Raw genomic sequence first — 17,421 nt, forward strand, 5'->3', positions numbered from 1 at the left:
GCGTGAGCCACCGCGGCCGGCCGTGGGAAACTATTAAAGGATGGAGAATCCAGGCTTCTCTGAACACCTGTGAGAGGATTGTAGCTAAGGTGATAATTTAGGATGAATCCAACTAATACTGAGTGAGTTGATGTTTATCTTATGACGTAAGGTAGAGCTTACTTAAGTTAATAAAGTAGGAGAGGGAGCACAGGGACCACAAAATAACTTGCCGTTCTGAGATGCTGCCTGAATTCTTCCCAGGGTAGGACAGGGAGAACTCACATTGGGGAGTCAGCAATGAAGCCACACTGCATGTCAAGTGCATGATTTAAAATAGAAATGAACACAGTCATTGACATCACTGTTTCAGCCTCATATTGTGTTTTATTCTCTGTGGCATTTGATTGACACATGGCTTTACTTTTTTATGGAATTGTAAATGTTCTATCCTCCACTTGTGTTTTTTCAAGTAAGTAAAAGTCTTTAAATACAGTCTTGAGGGTCTGGTTCACACAAATCGAGATGCTCTACATTACTGGCTCCCATTCTTATACCTTCAGATCATAGCAGCTGAGTCTTTATGAAGCACATTTGGAACATATTCTTAGCTTGGGTTTTTAAATGTTTTAAACAACAACGGGATATTGAGGATGATACAGACTAATAATCATTGTAACTATTTGCAGGGTAAGTAGAGGGAGGGACTGAAGCAATTTTCCCCTTTCTGAATGTTTAAGAGAAGCACATTGGACAAGTATAAGTGAAAACAAGTTAACAGAGTTGCAGTTTTCCAGTCTTGACAACTAATTCAGATTCAGTCATTCCATTCGACCCCTGGCTGATGATTATTTGTCAGTAGAGGTGTCACTGGGCGATATCAAATGGCAAACAATTAAAAAAAAAAAAAAAAAAAAAAGCTTGACCAGGTGACAAGTGCAATCATTTAAGTCAACAGACTGCACTGGCTTTCAGCATCAACAGCTTATTTCATCTGAGCATATGATTACACTTCATTAAACTTTTAGTTCCTAATATCATGCCTTACAATTTCCTTTATATCATCCCCAAAGCTAACAATAGTACTTAGCACATAAAAGATAAAAAATGATTAATGAATATTATACCAAAAAAGTAACCAGCTTATCTTGAACAATACCATTGCAAACTTAAATTTATCTCAATATTCCCATTACCCTAACTGATCAAGCCTGTTAACATTCCATTGCATTAAATACAGCATTTAAGAATAATGTCATGTGAAATCCATTTCTGCTCCAGTTTTTCAGTTAACACCAGCTCTCGAATACTCAGCAAGACACCATCTCGCAAAAGGAAGGAATATTGAGAAATATCTCCCAACAGGTAAAATCTCCTCAAGCCCAGAACATGAAGCCTGAAGAAAGTCTGAAGCGTGTGGCTGAAAAACTCTGTCATGAACTCTGGAACAAAGCTGGAGTACACAGGTGCAACCCATGTCCAGAAAAATAGAAGGTGTATAGGGACAATGGCTACCAGTTCTATAAAAATAGCAAAAGTTGTCTGGGAGAGGTGGGATTATGCCTGTAATCCCAGCACTTTGGGAGACTGAGGTGGGTGGATCACGAGGTCAAGTGATCGAGACCATTCTGGCCAACATGATGAAACCCCGTCTGTACTAAAAATACAAAAATTAGCTGGGAGTGGTGGCGTAAGCCTGTAGTCCCAGCTACTTGGGAGCCTGAGGCAGGAGAATTGCTTGAACCTGGGAGGCGGAGGTTGCAGTGAGCAGAGATCGTGCCACTGCACTCCAGCCTGGCGACAGAGTGAGACTCAGTCTTAAAAAAAAAAAAGACAGCAAAAGTTGGCAAAAATGTAAATATATCTGCATTGCTAAGAACTCTACCATCCAAAGATAAACACACAAGAAATGCTGGAGTTTGCCACGCCTCAAAGCTACTCTGAGTTTTTCTACTCTTATCGGACAGGGCTCTTCCACTTGGGCAATGGCAAGGCCTGACTCTGGAAGGATGGAACTCCTTACTCTTTTGAACTCTTTGATATTATAATAGGTTGCACCACCCTAAGAAGCAGAGGCTGTGTGACCATCCTCAATGGAAAGGCTTTCTCAAAGAACTGCTGAGAGTTGAGGTGGTATGTGTGTGAGAGGAGGGTGGCACATGGTGAAGCCAGAGACCCTCCACTAACCCCCCTGAATCATTAGGTGAAGGTGATTGATTCTCCAGCTGCAACTACCAACAACAGAGTAGGTAAGTGAGGTCAACGCAAGGGCTACTTGAGACATTGGGAAATGAGACATAATCATGAAAGACCATCTCTCTGACTAGTACAAGATGGGTTCTCATGTTTCCTGTTCAGGATCATCAGCATTTCCGAGATAGGGTCCATACACATATTTACCAGTCACAAGAAGTCCTGTTCATATGCCACCAACCAGCCTCAGAAATCCATAGTGTCATCTACCTTCTTGGCTTAGAGATAACATTTAGCTTTCTTTCTTCTCAACATCTAGTGTCACCTCCCTGTTTCCATGTCATCCTTACACTTGGGGGATTGAGAAACTTTTTGAAGTAGAGGAAATACATGGAAGTAACATCTTTTGTCCTGACAGTCAAGTAGTTCACGAGAAGTTAGCAATCACTCCCCAGATTGTGCCACCAAATGCACAAGGAATCTTTATTTTGTTTCAGGTCATACTATTCATTTTCCAATCTTTCACTAAAGACCTCATCTGCTATGTCTATGGCCTGCTTTCCTACGGGGATGTCTCTTGTTATAAGAATCTCAGTGTCTTATAAACATAAGTTCCTGTGTCCATTAAGAGTCTGATAATTCGGGCCGGGCACGGTGGCTCAGGCCTGTAATCCCAGCACTTTGGGAGGCCAAGGCAGGCGGATCACGAGGTCAGGAGATCGAGACCATCCTGGCTAACATAGTGAAACCCCATCTCTACTAAAAATACAAAAAGTAGCTGGGAGTGGTGGCGGGCGCCTGTAGTCCCAGCCACTCAGGAGGCTGAGGCAGGAGAATGGCATGAACCTGGGAGGCGGAGCTTGCAGTGAACTGAGATCCTGCCACTGCACTCCAGCCTGAGCAAAAAAAAAAAGAGTCTGATAATTCGGTCCTATAATTCATGAGCATGACGACCGGGTGCTCACAGGCACTTGTGAGATGTACCACCCTCTGAACCTTGTTACAACATCAGCACTTTACCCATCTCACCTGAAGGACAAAAAAAAGATTCTGAAGCCAGGTGCGGTGGCTCACGCCTGTAATCCCAGCATTTTGGGAGGCTGAGGTGGATGGATTGCCGGAGGTCAGGAGTTCGAGACCAGCCTGGCCAACAGAGTGAAATCCCGTCTCTACTAAAAATACAAAACATTAGCTGAGTGTAGTGGTGGGTGCCTATAATCCCAGTTACTAGGGAGGCTGAGGCAGGAGAATTGCTTGAACCCACGAGGCAGAGGTTGCAGATCATGCCAGTGCACTCCAGTCTAGGTGACAAGAGCGAAACTCCATCTCAAAAAAAAAAAAAAAAAAAAAAAAATTCTGATAATTGTCTCCCTTCCATAGGAATTTCTCCCAGGAAAGAAATATATCCCCAATTCAGTTCCATATCAGAATTACTCTCCTCCATATTCCCTTCAGAGAGATTGGAAAACAGAAAAACAGTCACTCTTCACATGCGTCTATAATAGTTTGATTTCAGTTCCTATTTTCTTCCATTTGATCCATATTTATGCCTTTCAAATACTTAAGATTTAATAATAATAAATGTAAACACTGTGGAAAAAAAAGTCATGTAATTGCACATTAAATGGCAAGCACTTATAAACTGACGGTAGTAAAATCCTAGCCTAGCGAAACAGACCTAAAACAATATTTGACTATATTTCAATTTTACTTAATGGTGAACATATTACTTCCAGTTTCATAATAAGTTTATAGTTTTAGTAATTCTGCCATTAGTGCCTGGCTCAGCACTTTCTCATTTTAGCTCTCCAATCCTCTTCCCATCTGAGGAGCTAAATACTTTGCTCCTGGGTTTTTGTTTTTGTTTTTTCGAGATACGGTCTTGCTCTGTCATCCAGGCTATAGTGTCGTGGTGCAATCATAGCTCACTCCAACCTCCGACTCCTGGGCTCAAGTGCTCCTCCTGCCACAGCCTCCCAAAGCACTGGGATTACAAGCACATGCCATAGTGCCCTGCTAATTTTTAAAATTTTTAGTAGAGATGAGGTCCAGCTTTGTTGCCAGTCTGGTCTCAAACTTCTGGGCTCAGGCATCCCTCCTGTCTCAGCCTCCCAAAGTGCTGGGATTACAGGTGTGTGCCATCACACTTGGCCAACTCCTCAGTATTTTTATCAACATGGTCACTTGGCCAGCGCCTCAGTATTTTTATCAACATGGTCTTCACCCTCCTCCCTCAATTGGATTCTCCCAAACATGCAGCTTTTTAAACTAAAATGAGTCTAACTAACAGCAGAATTGACAAGGAATGCAAACAAATCAGCAAGAATAAAACAAACAATCCCATCAAAAAGTGGGCTAAGGAAATGAATAGATAATTCTGAAAAGAAGAGATACAAATGCCCAACAAACATATGAAAAAATGCTCAACATCACTAATGATCAGGGAAATGCAAATCAAAATCATAATGCAATACCACCTTACTCCTGCAAGAATGGCCACAATCAAAAATTCAAAAAATCATAGATGTCGGTGTGGATGTAGTGAAAAGGGAACACTTTCACACTGCTGGTAGGAACATAAACTAGTACAACCACTAGGGAAAACTGTAGAGATTCCTTAAAGAATTAAAAGTAGAACTACCATTTGATCTAGCAATCCCACTACTGGGTATCTACCCAGAGGGAAAGAAGTCATTATATGAAAAATATACTTGCACACACATGTTTATAGCAGCACAATTTGCAATTGCAAAAATATGGAACCAGCCCAAATGCCCATCAGTCATTGAGTGGATAAGGAAATTGTTTATATATATATATATATATACACACACACACACACACACACCATGGTGTTTATATATATAAACACCATATATATATATATATATAAATACCATGGACTACTACTTAGCCATAAGAAGTAATGAAATAATGACATTTGCAGCAACCTGCATGGAATTGGAAACCACTATTCTAAGTGAAGTAATTCAGGAATGGAAAACCAAACATCGTATGTTCTCACTTATAAGTGGGAGCTAAGTTATGAGGACACAAAGGCATGAAGAATGATACAATGGACCTTGGGGACTCAGGGGAAAGAGCAGGAGAGGGGTGAGGAATAACAGACTACATATTGGGTAGAGTATACACTGCTGCGGTGATGGGTGCACCAAAATCTCAGAAATCACCACTAAAGAACTTATTCATGTAACCAAATACCACCTGTTTCCCAAAAACCTATGGAAATAAAAAAAATAAAATGAGTCTATAGCAGAATAGCAGAATATATATAAAATAGCTAGCTGCAAAAAAAAAAAAAAAAAAAAAAAAAAAACTTTTGCTATAGAAACTGATGCCTATGTGAACTGAACATAATGAGGACACTTATCACACAGAAATTTTCATCTCTCCATAAACTCTGGTATAACTTGTCATCAAAGAATTGATATATTATAATCAGCTGGCACAGAGAAATAGATTCATTATAGAGTATTAGAAACTTTATTTTGAAAATTGGATTTTACTTGTAATTCAATAGCTGTATTCTTGAAAGTAATCAATTCCTATTCTAGTGGAAAATGTAGTCATTTCATAAATCAAAGGAATACCAGAAACAAAACTCAGATGACATCTACAGGATTATTATTTCAGGAAGTTCTTACTCAAAGCCACTTTCCTTGCATTAGCATCTCAATCAGTAACAAGAAACATTGCTTAAAGTAAGCTAATAATTGTAGTCATTTTATGTACATACCAACAGTGTGGATGGCTTTCCTATAGGGCATTAGGCCAAAATTGTACTGAAAAACTCCCCTGGCATGAAACAGGGGCAAAGCAAACCCCATGATCTTCTGTAGTTTATCTTGAACAGTTCTAATCCATGAGCCTTCGGGGTTGTCAACTTGTTTAAACAGTTCATTTTCACCAAAAGAAAACACTGGGACCAGAGAGGCACTGCAACAACAAAGGGGACGGGTGAGAATATTCAATGAAAAGGATTCAAATAATTTATTTTGTTTAGCTGACTCTTGCAACAAATTCTGAAAAAATTTTTAAACGTGCCCAAGCCTTCCTGTATTGCTAACTTCACGTTCATTGAAACTGTCTTAAACTTAACATTCTTTAGGGAGGAATTTCAGCAGGCTAGCCTTAGTGGGATTTTATTCTATAGAAAATTAGGGTTCCAGGAAGCTTCTCTTTTATCTATAGCTTTGGCCACTGTTGATTTGGCTGGAAAATTACACTGTGTGTATAGAATGTTGGTGTTTATTGTTGTTCTCGTTGTTTTGCTTTTAGAGTTAAGTTCAATTGCTGAATGTCATGGCATTGAGCTACTGTCGTAAAAAGGTCATATTCCATTCCCCAAGAACATCCACACCTGCTTTTACTGTCAGATGGATTTGGAGGAGGTCTTTAAGGGCTAGAAAATCACCTTACTTCTTCGTGATTTGTTTAATAATGTCTTTACTTTGCTGACCCACTACTTTATAAAAGAAAAAAAAGCCACTTACCCATGGGTCAAAGCAATTTTAACAAATCCTTTCCGCTGGCGGATGAACAGAGTGGACTTTCCAGGATGGGCATCCAGTGATTCTTTTGCACCCCCAAGGACAATGACAGAGATGTTTCCACCTCCTTCCTTGCTTACCACATAGGACACACTTTTCTTGGAAACGGAAACTAGCCCTTAGTGAATAAAACAGTGTAACTAGTTATCCTTTTTTAAAAAATTACAACGTTTTATCATAATATTCCATGACAATAGTAAACATTCAACAAAATTTCCTACACTGCTTACCTTTGGAGCACTTTGTAAGTTTGTAATTTTTCAGAGTCAAATCTTTAGTAATGTATTCTATTAATAAGTTAACCTTTTGGCAGGTAGTGGGCTAGGTCTTTAAAATGCCATTCAGTCATTAGTAGGTTTACCACTTGTTTGTTTAGGTAGGTTGTGCACTGCCGAACTCTACAGGACACCATTTATATTGCATTCTAAGTAAAAGAATCCCCTGCCCCTGGAGTTGTTCAGTGCACAACCTGCACAGCTGTATGTGGTGGCCTTGATATTTATCCTGGTGAAGTTTTACACAGAACCAAAAAGTATATTCTCCAAGAGGCTGCAGTGGATTTTCTGAATATACAATGGCCTGTTTTCAGATATTCTATATGGATCATTATTTTCCAAACCTGGGTTTATAATATAAATGTGATAGCATCTGGCTGTGTCCCCACCTAAATCTCATCTTGAATTGTAACTCCCACAATTCCTTCATGTCATGGAAGGGACCAAGTTGGAGGTAACTGACTCATGGGGGAGGTCTTTCTCATGCTATTCTCATGATAGTGAATAAGTCCCATGAGATCTGATTGTTTTATAAAGAGGAGTTTCCCTGCACAAGCTCTCTCTTTGTCTGCCGCCATCCATGTAAGATGTGACTTGCTCCTCCTTGCCTTCCACCATGATTATGAGGCCTCCCCAGCCATGTAGAACTATAAGTCTTTCAAACCTCTTTTTCTTCCCAGTCTTGGTATGTCTTTATCAGCAGTGTGAAAATGAACTAATACAAAGTGGTTAAAAAAAAAAAAAATCAAGACATTTGACAACCTAGATCACTTGCCAGATCTCTACATGTTTCCAATATGGATAGTCTGCCTTTGGTAAATTGTTCATTTAAAACAGTTCGATAGTTGTTCAGTCTGTATTTCAGGCTTTCCCATGTAAAAATAACTTAAAAGATTCCTTTTCAGATTTCACATGTTCTGCATACTGAGGAAAATATAGGAAAGAATAAAGACAAAAATACAAACCATTCTTGAACTACATTTCAGAAATAATCACTTTTTAATGTCTTATGTGTCTTTCCATTCTGGGTTTTATCCATTTTTATTTAGTCATAACAGAATGTGTTAGACAGGCTTTATAAAGACATAGCATATCTCATCTCTTGAAGAAAATGGTATGCTAATTTTACTCTGGGTTTCTATTATGGGAAGAATTATGACAGGATTCTGAATGACCCACTGCCCTCTTAAGAGGCAGAGGATGCTGGGTTAGAGGTAGAGAGCCTGAGCCTGCCTAGATGGGTTTGAACCTTCACTGAGGTCAAGACATGCCGTTCTGCTCTGTGTGAACCTGAGTGAGAGTTGGGTGCATCTCTTCCACCAGGAAAAGGGCCTCTTGGGTTTCCACACCCCTGGCTCTCCTAGCTTGCCTCTGGCCACTTCTCAGTTTTCCCTCAGGTTCCTTGTCTTCGGGCCATCCTTCAATGCTGTTATTTCTTAGGGGTCCTTCCTTATCTCTCTTGTCCTCTAACCTCATCTACACCCATGGATTCAAATACCATTTATGTGTGCTGAGTTCTCCCAAACCCATCTGTCAGGAGATCTTCCTCCTGAGGTTCCAGGCTCATATCTCCAATTGCCCAATTGACATATCTACATTGACAGCTCTAAGACACCTCGAACTGCACGTCTCCAAACCAAATGCATTAAATTCTCCCTCAAAGTGGTCCCTCTTCCAACATTACTTATCAAGGTGAATGGGACCATCATCTACCTGGTCAAAACACAGCTTCTTCCATATGTAGCCATCTTCTCCTTTCTTAGCCACCACATTCATTTGAAAGCATTTATTGAGCATTTGCTACAGGCCAGGTACAGGGCTAGATGTTCATAATAATGACACAATACAGTTGCTGCCTTCATGAGGATGAATCAATCACTAAGTCTTAGTGACTCTATCAGATATTTTTTATATTAATCTTCTCTTCCGTATCTCCAGTGCCATTGCCACTGTTAGCTTAGCCCTTATCACCTCTCCCTTCATCACCCAACAGGCCCCTTCCATCATCAGTCTCCAGGTCTACCTGCCTGTAACCACTTTCCAAGCTGCTGCCTGAATTATCTTTCTATTACACCAAATCCATCAGATCCCTCCTTTGCTCAAAATCCCTCCAAGTTCCCCATGGCTTATCTACAAGATAAAACCTAAAGTTCTCTGTATGGTATATATGGCTGTTGTGATCTGATCCTGTTACCTGTCCAGGCTTAAGGGGTAAACAGAAAGGAGCATGAACCTGAAACACAGTTGGCTCTGGCTGACACCTGATAGGTATAGATACATACAAAATGGGACAAGAAGAATGGGTTGGAGGTGAGATTTAAAAGGACTCACAGATGCAGAATCCTCTTGCATAAGAGCAAAACAGAGTGCTGTCAGCAAAGGCCCTCTGAAGCCCTATGGTTCCTTACTACATGAGGTCTGGTGCCTATGTCTGTCAGTCTTTCACACCCAGAGAGGCAGCCACCTGGGCAGGCACAGTCAAGAGGGGCAGCCTTGGACCAAGGGCTCTCCTAGGAATCTGGTTCTGGGAAGTACAGATAACTCTCTAGACTTAGAGACAAGGATAGTCCAAACCTCCACTGGCTGAAAGTTTGAATATTTCTATTTACCTTTTAGGGAAATGAAGGTTGTACCACAGAAAATAATTCATGATGTCAGAAACCAGTGATTGCTGGGCGCAGTGGCTCACGCCTGTAATCCCAGCACTTTGGGAGGCCAAGGCGGGAGGATCAACTGAGGTCGGAAGTTCCAGACCAGCCTGACCAACACGGAGAAACCCCGTCTCCGCTAAAAATACAAAATCAGCCGGGGGTGGGGGAGCATGCCTGTAATCCCAGCTGCTCGGGAGGCTGAGGCAGGAGAATCACTCTAACCTGGGAGGTGGAGGTTGCTGTGAGCCAAGATCACGCCATTGTTCTCCAGCCTGGGCAACAAGAGCGAAACTCCGTCTCAAAAACAAAAACAAAACAAACAAACAAAAAACAAAGAAACCGGTGATTGCAAACAGGTTTCCTCTCCAAAGCCAGCTCTAGTAAACTGCAGTGGCTGTAAGGGCACTATATGGAGACAGACTCTAAGATGGAGTATATGCGTCTGATATGGCCACGGAGAAGGGGGTACCCACATCTCTTGGGCCATGAATTTGCCCAACCTGCTCTTAGCTATACGACTCAAACTCACCTGCGGCAATGCTTTGAATAAGCAAACACTTTAAATATGTTTCTGTGCTTTTGTGAAACTTAAACATTTTCCCCTGTAATGTTCTTCGTTTTATAAAACTCTAAAACAATGTATACAAAACAAGGAAGAGAAGTAATTCCCCCCCCCCACCAAACCTTTGGTGGTTAAGAGGGGGATAGTGCACCCTCTGCAGGCCAGATGCGGGATAGCTTGGAGGGTTTAGTGCGCCCTCTAGTGTGCCCTGTGGACCAGGCTGGACTTTGAAAACAGAAACAGAACCTGAAAATCCAGCCGTGAATCCCGGTCCTTGGGTGCTTAGTGATATCCTACCAGGTATATAATGACAATAATCACTTGAGAAATTAATAGGATGTAATAAAAATCTAGAAAACCATGAACAATTCTTTTTTTTCTTTCTTTCTTTTTTGAGACGTAGTCTCGCTCTGTCACCCAGGCTAGAGTGCAGTGGCACAACGTTGGCTCACTGCAACCTCCACCTACTGGGTTCAAGCAGTTCCCCCACCTCAGCCTCCTGAGTAACTGGGATTACAAGCGCCTACTACCATGCCCTAATTTTTGTACTTTTAGTAGAGACGGGTTTCACTATGTTGGCAAGGCTGGTCTCGAACTCCTGAACCTCAAGTGTTCCAGCCCACCTCTGCCTCCCAAAGTGCTGGGATTACAGGCATGAGCCACTGCTCTTGTCTCTTTGTATTTATTTTTTTAATTGTGATGGGTCTCACTCTGTCACCCAGGCTGGAGTGCAGGGGCACCATCTCCAGTAACTGCAGCCTTGACCTCCCAGGCTCAGGTGATCCTTCCACCTCAGCCTCCTGAGTAGCTGGGACTACAGATGTGTGCCACCGTGCCCAGCTAATTTTTGCATTTTTTGTAGAGACAGGGTTTTGCCATGTGGCCCAGGCTGGTCTCAACCTCCTGGGCTCAAGAGATCTGCCCACCTCAGCCTCCTAAAGTGCTGGGATTACAGGCGTGAGCCACCGCGCCTGGCCTGGACTCTTATTTCTGAGCCAAGTTATTTTTAATCTAGGAAGACAGCGAGTTGAATATGTTTAGTTTTATCACCGCTGGTACTTCAAGACACAACGAAAGACATTTCCATTTCTAGTATTCGTAACAGCGTGCACGGTGCCTCTCCAAGGGTGTGATTTGTCACTTACTTGATCCATGATTTCTTCTTCTACATCTGAATACACAAAATGCATTCATTACTTTATTTGATCATTGTGTTAATATTCATTGAACGTTTCTATGTTCCAGGCACCATGCTGGATACTTAGGATGGAACAGAAAAGAAGACGCAGTTTGTGTCTTTCTGACACTTACAGTCCAGTGGGGGAGGGCAGGAAACACCCAGACCACATAGGAAGTGCCAGATGAGGATAAAACAGGTTTTACTCTAAGAGACCAGAAACACACATGGGCCTGAGAAGAAATGTTGTGTGTGCTCCTGCTACTCCAAAGCACTGTGGAAGCAGTGATCCGCCATCACTTACCAATGCTCATCATATATTCTCGGAAGACAGGGCACCAGAACCAAAGTGGCAGCACGTGAAGATATGAAGTAAAGCCAGGAAACAGCTCCTTGAAGTCGGAATAATTTGTAGAAAAATTCCCAAAGGCTCCAGCCGCCAATATTCCATGGGGGTGAAACCCAAATATATAGTTGTGACTTGGATCCAAATCTTGAGTTTTGATGAGCTACGGCACATTCATATTGAGATTTAAAAAAAAAGAAAATTCCCTTATTATTTTCTAATGAGAAACAAAAGGACTAGTTTTTGTGTCAAGAGACAATGGAGAACATGACTCATTTTTGTTCCCTGGGTTGGAGCTGTTTCCAAATTTCTAAACCATCTTCTAAGCCCAGATTCCTTTATATACAGCCTTCTAGATTTTGTCAAGTCAGCTTACAGTTCATTTAGTAATTGGAGCCAAATTGCAGCCTTTCTCCCTGCTATGATTTGAATGTGTCCCTCAAAAGTAAGTGTTTAAAAACTTAATCCCCAAAGCAACAGTGTTGGAGGTGGGGCCTAATGAGAGGTGATTAGGAATGAAAGCACAGTTAATGGATTAATGCCATTATCATAGAAGGGGGTTTGCTATCTTGGGAGTAAGTTCCTTATAAAAGAATGAATTCAACCCCCTCTTGCTCTTTCTTGGCCTCTCCTGCCCTTCCACCTTGCGCTGTGGGCTGTTGCAGCAGGAAGGCTCTTGCCAGATGCCAGCATCTTTGGTATTGGCCTTCCCAGTCTCCAAAACTGTGAGAAATAAATTTGTTTTCTTTATAAATTACCTAGTCTTTGGTATTCTGTTTTAGCAGCACAAAACAGACTAAGACACCCCCCCTGAAGAAGAAGCTTGAGATGTATGTGATGAAAACAAATTTCCACTCTTCTCCTAACTCAACATAATACTTTTTAAAACAGTTGTACTCACATGAATTGGAAAATAGTCCTTAAAGTGTTTCCAAAGAGTCCAATTTTTGATCCAGCTGGATCTCCTGCCTCCTTGCTCTGGGGTATGCCAGTCAAAGTAAAGCCACGTCAAATAAGGGATGTAAAGAAACCAATAGTTGTGTATGATCAGCATCACAGTGATTGCAATGGACATCTGCCCTGTAAGAAAAGAAAAAGTCTCATGGAATCAGAGTCCATTAGTATCTGCTCGCTGCAGTGGTCCACGGCAGGGGGATTAATACATACAAGATATGTTAAACCGAGCCTCAGTTCAGGTAAGGTAATACAACAAGACAGTGATGACATAGTATTATTTAACACTTATTAGATGCTTACTATATGCCAAGCATTGTGTTATGGACCCTGCCAAGGTATTTTTATTTAATCCTCATATAGCCACACACCAATAAAGTAGCCATAGTACTCTTTTTATTATTGAAGGGCGAGGTGGAAGGAATGGGTAGAGGAAACACTGAGCCATAATGTTCTTTCTAAAGAAGAGAAAATGGAAGCTTATAGAGGGATTGAGTTGCCCAAGCCACACAGCATATAAGTGGTTGATCTGTCTGAATTTAAAGTCTAACTACTTAGTCATAGCCTTACATCACCTTCCCTCTGTGAATATATGGAAGGATCATCACTGACAGGAGGGATGTGGAGAATTTCCTACTACAGGAAATCCTATCTTCCTATCTTGACCGAGCAACCATTATTCATGTGTCCACAAAAAGGGCCTATTCTAGCAACAAACTTCATTTTCAAGAACTCTACTGTCAGAGACTGAAATAGCAAAGGTGGGACTCTTCAGATCTTAGCATGCATCACTTCTTGCAACATTTGATAATGAGAGAGCAATCCTGATTATTTATGTGCCTAATAACATAGCTTCAAAATACACGGGGCAAAAACTGTCAAAACTTGACTTGGGTGGTATTGACAAGAATGGTTACCTTCAAGTAACACATGAAGCTCAGCTATATGTTTTTTAAATGTCTATGTTATATACTACAATTTAAAAATTATGAAAAGAGAAATGCTAACAAGAGAAAGAGGAGGTACATGAAGACATAAAGCCTGGCACATAGTAAATCTTCACTAAATGCCAGCTACTATGACTTTAAGGAGTGCTGTTGCTGCTTTCTCTTCTATAACACACCGCAGTCTCCAATCTGGGGTTCGTTTCCACTCCCAAACTCTTATCTACTGCCAATCAACTTTGTTAAAGGCAACCCTGTCCCCAAGTTATCCACCAAAGTGGATAGTAGATAAATAATGCCTTAATCTATTATTGGAATACACATATATCTACTGACATATATGTTTTACCAAAAACAGAACATTTATTTATATTTTTTCTTTTTTTTTTTTTGAGACGGAGTCTCGCTCTGTTGCCCACACTAGAGTGCATGGGTGCAATCTCGGCTCACTGCAGCCTCCACCTCCTGGGTTCAAGCGATTCTCCTGCCTCAGCCTTCCAGGTAGCTGGGATTACAGGCGCACAACACCACGCCCAGCTAATTTTTGTATTTTTTAGTAGAGACGGGGTTTCACCATGTTGGCTAGTCTGGTCTCAAACTCCCGACTTCAAGTGATCCACCCACCTCAGCCTCCCAAAGTGTTGGGATTACAGGTGTGAGCCACCACGCCTAGCCTATTTATATTTCTTGATACATATAAATCAATACATTTCTCAGAGATATCACTGAACCCAGTCAGGAAACGGACTTGCTGCTCTCTCCAGAGTTGGTTAAAGGTTGAAAGACTGGAGGAAAGGTTAAGGGAGCATGTGTCCTCCACACCTCTGTGGGGTACCTGTTTCCTTCTGGACCCGCCAGAAAAGTTTCCATGAGTCCAAAGCACGCTGTAAAGAGTGCCCTCTGCCCTTGTTCCTACCAGGATCATTCTAGTTTGCTTCCTTTGCTTTCTTCTATCCAGATCTGAGTACTGATGATTTGCCACTATTGGTTAGTTATCTGTTTATTTTGGTAAGATGTGCAAAAAAATGACAGGAAACTTATGTGGGCCTCATTTTTTTGTACTCAAAGTTTGATCAGGTAAGTGACAGTGAAACAGGGCAGGGAAAGAGCAGTTACTGAGTGGAGAGCCATTCTCCTTCCCTGCATATGGAGCATCTCATTTATTCCTCCTTGCAACCCCCAAAGTACACGTTACTGCCCCATTTTACATTTGTAGAAACTGAGGCTCAGGACAACATGATGAAACCCCATCTCTACTAAAAATACAAAAATTAGCTGGGCATGGTAGTGGGCACCTGTAATCCCAGTTACTCGGAAGGCTGAGGCAGGAGAATGACGTGAACCCGGGAGGAGGCAGAGCTTGCAGTGAGCCGAGATGGTGCCACTGCACTCCAGCCTGGGCAACAAAGCGAGACTCTGTCTCAAAAAAAAAAAAAAAAAAAAAAAAAAAAGAAAGAAAGAAAGAAAGAAAGAAAGAAAGAAAGAAAGAAAGAAAGAAACTGAGGCTCAGGGAATTCGAGTGTCCAAATGATTTGCAGCTGGATCTGCCTAATCCTTAAACCTACGCACTTTTTCACAAAGCCACACTGTCCTCCAGCTAATGGTAATAACATGTAGAGTAACTTATTACAGGTGCATAAACAGGTTCATAAGCATAAAGAAGCAGGCAAGTGGGAGGTTCTGTTTTCCTTTCTACAAAGATGGAAAAACTGACACCAAAAGCAAACTGACCTGATTTTAATCACAGAGTGAGCCAGGAACAGATCCAAAAATAATGTCCCCAAGCTACTAATTCAATATTCCACTAACCGAACCCTGAATACCTGAATACATGCTGCATATCTCTTTAATGCTCATTACATGTTTTGCATCAAAGGAAGAAAACACAATCAGGAGCAATGGCTCATGCCTGTAATCCCAGCACTTTGGGAGGCTGAGGTGGGTGGATACCTGAGGTCAGGAGTTCGAGACGAGCCTGGCCAACATAGAGAAATCCAGTCTCTACTAAAAATACAAAAATTGGTGGGGTGTGGTGGTGGGCGCCTGTAGTCCCAGCTATTTGGGAGGTTAAGGCAAGAGAATCTCTTGAACCCAAGAGCTGGAGTTTGTAGTGAGCTGAGATCATGCCATCGCACTCCAGGCTGGGCAACAAGAGAGAGACTCTGTCTCAAAAAAAAAAAAAAAAAGAAGAAGAAGAAGAAGAAAACACTATAAAAACTAGGTGACTAGATAACCTCTATTTTCTATGCATGCTATATATCTCTTTAATGCTCATTACATGTTTTGCATGTATAATAGTTAAGATGTAGGTCTGGAATTGAACTGCTAATCGGAATTTGCCACTGACTAGCTTTCCGACCTGGGACAAATTCTATGAGCTCTTGATCCTGACCTCGGGTGATCTGCCCACCTCGGCCTCCCAAAGTGTTGGGATTACAGGCGTGAGCCACTGCACCTGATCCTGTAATCCTTTGATTCTAAATGGGATTGAAAGAAGAAAACACTATAAAAACTAGGTGACTAGGTAATCTCTATTTTCTATTTTTATCTCATTAAGCAATTCAGGGTAACTTGATTCTTCTAAATTGGAGTTCAAAGAGAAGAGGAAGATACAAAGGTCTACGCCATTACATTGTGCAGCTCTCAAAACTCATGTTGATAACTTCAAAAGTTGTCTAGATTCACAAACCAAGTTGAATTTAAGGCCTGAATTTTAGCTGAGTTGATTTATCTATATTCTGGATTAAAAACCACAACTCGGCTTCCTATCAATGACACTCTATTTTCACTCAGCTCACATAAATTCTACTTTCTCCATATTGTTGAGGAAGCTGTCCCTCACTCACTTTTTTTTTTTTTTTTTTTGAAACAGAGTCTCACTCTGTTGCCCAGGCTGGAGTGCAATGGTGTGATCTCAGCTCACTGAACCTCCACCTCCCGGGTTCAAGTGATTCTCCTGCCTTGGCTTCCCAAGTAGCTGAGATTACAGGCACGAGCCACTATGCCTGGCTAATTTTTGTATTTTTAATAGAGGCGGGGTTTCACCATGTTTGCCAGGCTGGGGGCTAGAACTCCTGACCTCAGGTGATGCACCCATCTCAGCCTCCCAAAGCGCTGGGATTACAAGCGTGAGCCACTGTTCCCGGCCTTTTTTTTTTTTCTTTTTCTTTTTTTAATTTAAGTGAAATTCACATAACATAAAAAACTAGTGATTTTAAAGAGAACACTCCGGTGGCATTTAATTCACAATGTTGTACAACTACTACCACCATCTAGTTCCCAAACATCCCCCTTATTTCAAAATAAAACCCTTTACCCATGAAGCGGTTACTCCCCATTCCTCCCTCCCCTCCACCGCTGGCAATTACCAATCTGTAGTCTGTCTCTTTTTCTTTCTTTCTTTCTTTTTTTTTTTTTGAGACAGGGTCTCACTTTGTCACTCAGGCTGCAATGCAGTGGCGTGAACATGGGTCACTGCAGCCTCGACCTCTCGGGCTCAGGTCGTCCTACCACCTTAGCCTCCCAAATAGCTGGGACTAGAGGTGCGCACCATGATACCTGGATACTTTTTGTATTTTTCATAAAGATAGGATCTTGCCATGTTGCCCAGGCTACTCTTGAACTCCTGAGCTCAACCGATCCTCCTGCCTCAGCCTTCCAAACTGCTGGGATGACAGGTGTGAGCCACTGGACCTGGCTGTAGTCTGTTTCTATGGATGTACCCACTCTCAATATTCATATGAATGGAATGGTATCGTATGCGACCTTT

General features: G+C 41.6%; 2 protein-coding genes and 1 non-coding gene across 3 annotated transcripts in view; 2 read left to right on the forward strand and 1 right to left on the reverse strand.

Moving 5' to 3' along the window:
* Positions 1-17,421, forward strand: part of FARSB (phenylalanyl-tRNA synthetase subunit beta) — an 896,824-nt gene that overhangs the window by 762,019 nt on the left and 117,384 nt on the right. The gene's annotated exons all lie outside the window — the stretch shown is intronic.
* The window catches only part of MOGAT1 (monoacylglycerol O-acyltransferase 1), a 41,319-nt gene that overhangs the window by 10,845 nt on the left and 13,053 nt on the right, over positions 1-17,421 (reverse strand). The window contains exons 2-5 of the mRNA XM_050752083.1: positions 12,656-12,834; positions 11,713-11,917; positions 6,687-6,861; positions 5,930-6,129 (exon numbers count right to left, since the gene is read on the reverse strand). Coding sequence (XP_050608040.1) covers positions 5,930-6,129; positions 6,687-6,861; positions 11,713-11,917; positions 12,656-12,834 — 759 coding nt within the window. The remainder of the gene's footprint in view (positions 1-5,929; positions 6,130-6,686; positions 6,862-11,712; positions 11,918-12,655; positions 12,835-17,421) is intronic.
* On the forward strand, positions 3,101-3,202 carry LOC126933317 (small nucleolar RNA U13). Its single transcript, XR_007718552.1, has one exon. It is a non-coding gene; the product is annotated as a small nucleolar RNA U13 (small nucleolar RNA).

This window comes from Macaca thibetana, chromosome 12 (genome assembly GCF_024542745.1).
Source record: "Macaca thibetana thibetana isolate TM-01 chromosome 12, ASM2454274v1, whole genome shotgun sequence".
NCBI lineage: Eukaryota > Metazoa > Chordata > Mammalia > Primates > Cercopithecidae > Macaca > Macaca thibetana.